This window comes from Phytophthora infestans, genomic scaffold (assembly GCF_000142945.1).
Source record: "Phytophthora infestans T30-4 supercont1.53 genomic scaffold, whole genome shotgun sequence".
Lineage (NCBI taxonomy): Eukaryota > Oomycota > Peronosporomycetes > Peronosporales > Peronosporaceae > Phytophthora > Phytophthora infestans.
In genome coordinates this window covers 909,129-912,167 of record NW_003303706.1, presented here as the reverse complement: position 1 = coordinate 912,167, position 3,039 = coordinate 909,129, and the positions used below count along the sequence as shown (strand labels likewise).

The window sequence follows — 3,039 nt, the reverse complement described above, 5'->3', positions numbered from 1 at the left end:
GGTGATCTTCGTCGTGACCGATTCGCTCTTCTCGACGGGAGAGTCGTCCTCGGAGCCGGGGCCCGGTACTTAGGCGGTGTCGCCGGGATCGGATGAGGGACCCCTGGTGGAGGAAGGAGTTCCTCTTGCGGACGACTACAAATTTGCCTATCACCACGACACCTGGTAAGTGTTCGGCCAGTACTAGGATTACGAACCTTTCGTCGAGAATTGGGAACCGTCCAAGAAGAAGAGCCCCAGTGATTCATTCCGCAGTACACTGGAACCGAGGAGCGCGCTGGGACCGGCCGGCGTTTGACTGGAGCTGGACGTCCAAGGGGTTCGCACCCTCAGACAACACGGTGTTCGCGTACACGGCGTCCCGTGCCCCAGCAGCCTTACGAGGCTCCGCCGGTCGCTGTTAAGAAGACGGTCACTGCCAATCCGGTGGCCCCTTACAGGACCACGGGGACCGGGCGTGTCTGGGACGGGTACTGCTCGGACGGCTACTGCTGCTACGGGAGGTCAGAGTAACGCGGCGACCCGGACGCATCCTGCTCCGCCTGGAATCCTTAGGACTGGTCCGCGCCCTGCTTGGACGGGACTAGTAGGGAGCGCCCCGGGCGTTCCGCCGCGTTCGGCAGTGGTGCCGCGAGGTCCGCAGGCCCCTCCGCGTGCTGGTGTTCGACCACCGGTCCGGGCCCTGCCTGGGCCGTCACGCCTGCCGAGGCGTGAAGACTGGACCACGAAGATGTCGACTGTGATGAAGGTGCTGCCGATGTTCTACTCGGACACGGCTACGGTGGAGAAGGCGCGCGACTTCTGGGAGCTGTTCGAGGACCACACTGACCGGTTGCCAGACAGAGAGCGACTGTTGGTTTTCCGACAGAAGCTGAAGGGACGTGAGGCCGAAAGATGGTGGAGCAACTCCAGCATCAAGTCGTTCGCGACGCTGAAGGTGCGTTTCCACAACCGGTTTCTCAGCAGGACGGCCGACGAGCTCTGGGAGAGACTGTACTCCACTAAGCGTGAACGCGGCGAGTCAGTGGAGGAATGGAGAGACCGAGTCACAGACCTGTGCGACTCCCTCGACTATCCGAACCCTCAGATGCGGTATCAGTTGTTCCGTCGTGGCCTGAAGAACAAGAGGATGCTGGCTGCTCTAGATTTAAGCCCGGCTCGAGATATTCCGGAGGCGCGCGAGTGGCTAATGTTCAAGGACATGCATCGTCCTGTGGAGGAAGACGACGACCTTCCTGACGAGTCGCGGGCGAGGACTGATAGTCACACGGCGACTGTGCACGCTCTAACCCAGAAGCTGGACGACTTCCTGTTGCAGCAGCTGGAATGGCAACACCAGGTGATAAAAGATTTGCAGTCCGTGCCGCCGGCTGCGGTGCCTACTGTATCGGCGGTGGTGCCGAGCTCCGGAGGCCACGGACAGCTCCCTCCCGCTGGTGGAGCTGGTCCGTTCGGAGGTAATCGTGCCCGTCGAGGCATCAAGATGGCGGAGGATGCCACACACAAGAAGGAGAACCTGTCTGTGGTCGATGCGACTACAAGGGTCACACTCGCGTGACGTGTTCGCGCCAAACGATGACTTGCCGACGGTGTACCCAGTACGGTCATATTGTGGCTGAGTGTGAGGTGCCGTATACCGGGGCCCGTGGCCCGCCCAGCGGTGGAAACGGAGGAGGAAACTCGACGATGCGGTGTTTCTACTGCCACCAGATCGGTCATAGTGTCTCTCAGTGTCCCGAGATCGCTACTCTGAAAGGGATTGGCCACGACTCTGAAGGCGTCGACGGCCGAAGCGTCTCGTCAATGACGGGAGCGTGAGGGAGGGGAAGAACGAGTCACTCCTTCCTCTGGTCAAGTGGATGACTCGAGTGGCGGCCGAGTGAAGGATGGAGGAGACAAGGCCGTTACAGTGGACGTTGATGAAGAGGTAGCAGTGACGGGGAAAGAGGACAGCGCGGTGGCTGTTGTGGTGCAGAAAGAGAAGAAGACGAAGGAAAAGGAGAACAAGTCGAAGGAAAAGAGGGGTATCCGGATAGTAGGCACGGAAGAAGAGGGAAACCTTGTCGTGGTGAACGACGCCCCGGAACGGTGTGAGAAGGTAGCCGTGGATCTATCCAAGGTGGCCTCTACGGTGGGAACTACCGTCGCTGTCGACGGCGTCACGGTTCCTGTGGAGACTCTGCCTGTGGGGCAGAAGACGCGGCCGGAACGAAGGATGCGCGCGGAGGGGTAAGCAGTGTTGATGGACCTAGCGCCGCTGTGACGTACAGGAACAAGGAGGCTGACACGGACGAGGATGCCAAATCGAGCAAGGAGGTCGAGCAAACTGAAACTGGCTGTATCTTCACGGATGCGGAACTGGACGCCATGGAGGAGTGTGATCCCGGCCAAGAGGCTACGGTTTTAGCTGGCGCGAAAGTTAATACGGAAAGTGAAGAATATGACAAGGAGTTAGAGGACCGTTTGTACCCGTTGGACGACGCCGTTGTATTGGAGCGTGTGCGACTAAACACTGAGGCCGTAAGGGACCCTTCAATAGCGGAGTTGTCTCGGTTGTTGGGCATCTCGCCCGAGGTCTTGGAGCGAACTCGCCGTGCCTTCCCTGGAAAGCTTGCCTGGCCGGAGCACTGGCAAGACTGGTTCCGGAAGACGTTGGAGACGACCGAGGAGGCCAAATGGGCCAACCGAGACTTCAAGACGCCCGTAGTAAATGCTGTGCGTACGGCTATTACTACCCTAGGAAGGTCGTCACCGTCGGAGAAGCTGAACGAGGGCCGTGAGAATCCCCGACGAGTGGAGGATCGAGGTGAAGACGACGTCTGTGCCAACATCCTGTTGCCCGCCGTCGGAACGGATGCTGGAGAAGAAGACGGAAGACTTTCACGCCCTGGTGACAGTTCTCCGGTAGTTGATTATCGAGGCGTACGTGCGACGGGGCGTACCGTCGCTTATCGCTGGTTGCAGGAGTGCTTGGAGGCTGGTAGCGCGACGGCGTCGACGCTCTGGCGAAGACGGACATACGACTGACGGAGTTCAGCC

General features: G+C 59.8%; 1 protein-coding gene across 1 annotated transcript; it reads left to right on the top strand.

Annotated features, from left to right (window-relative positions):
- Window positions 1-757: 757 nt before the first annotated feature.
- Window positions 758-1,863, top strand: PITG_17371 (uncharacterized protein; the record flags this gene model as incomplete). The annotated part of the gene is made up of 3 exons (XM_002896824.1): window positions 758-1,262; window positions 1,493-1,631; window positions 1,836-1,863. 3 exons carry the CDS (start codon window positions 758-760, stop codon window positions 1,861-1,863), a joined length of 672 nt encoding a protein of 223 aa, XP_002896870.1.
- Between the last annotated feature and the right edge of the window lie 1,176 nt (window positions 1,864-3,039).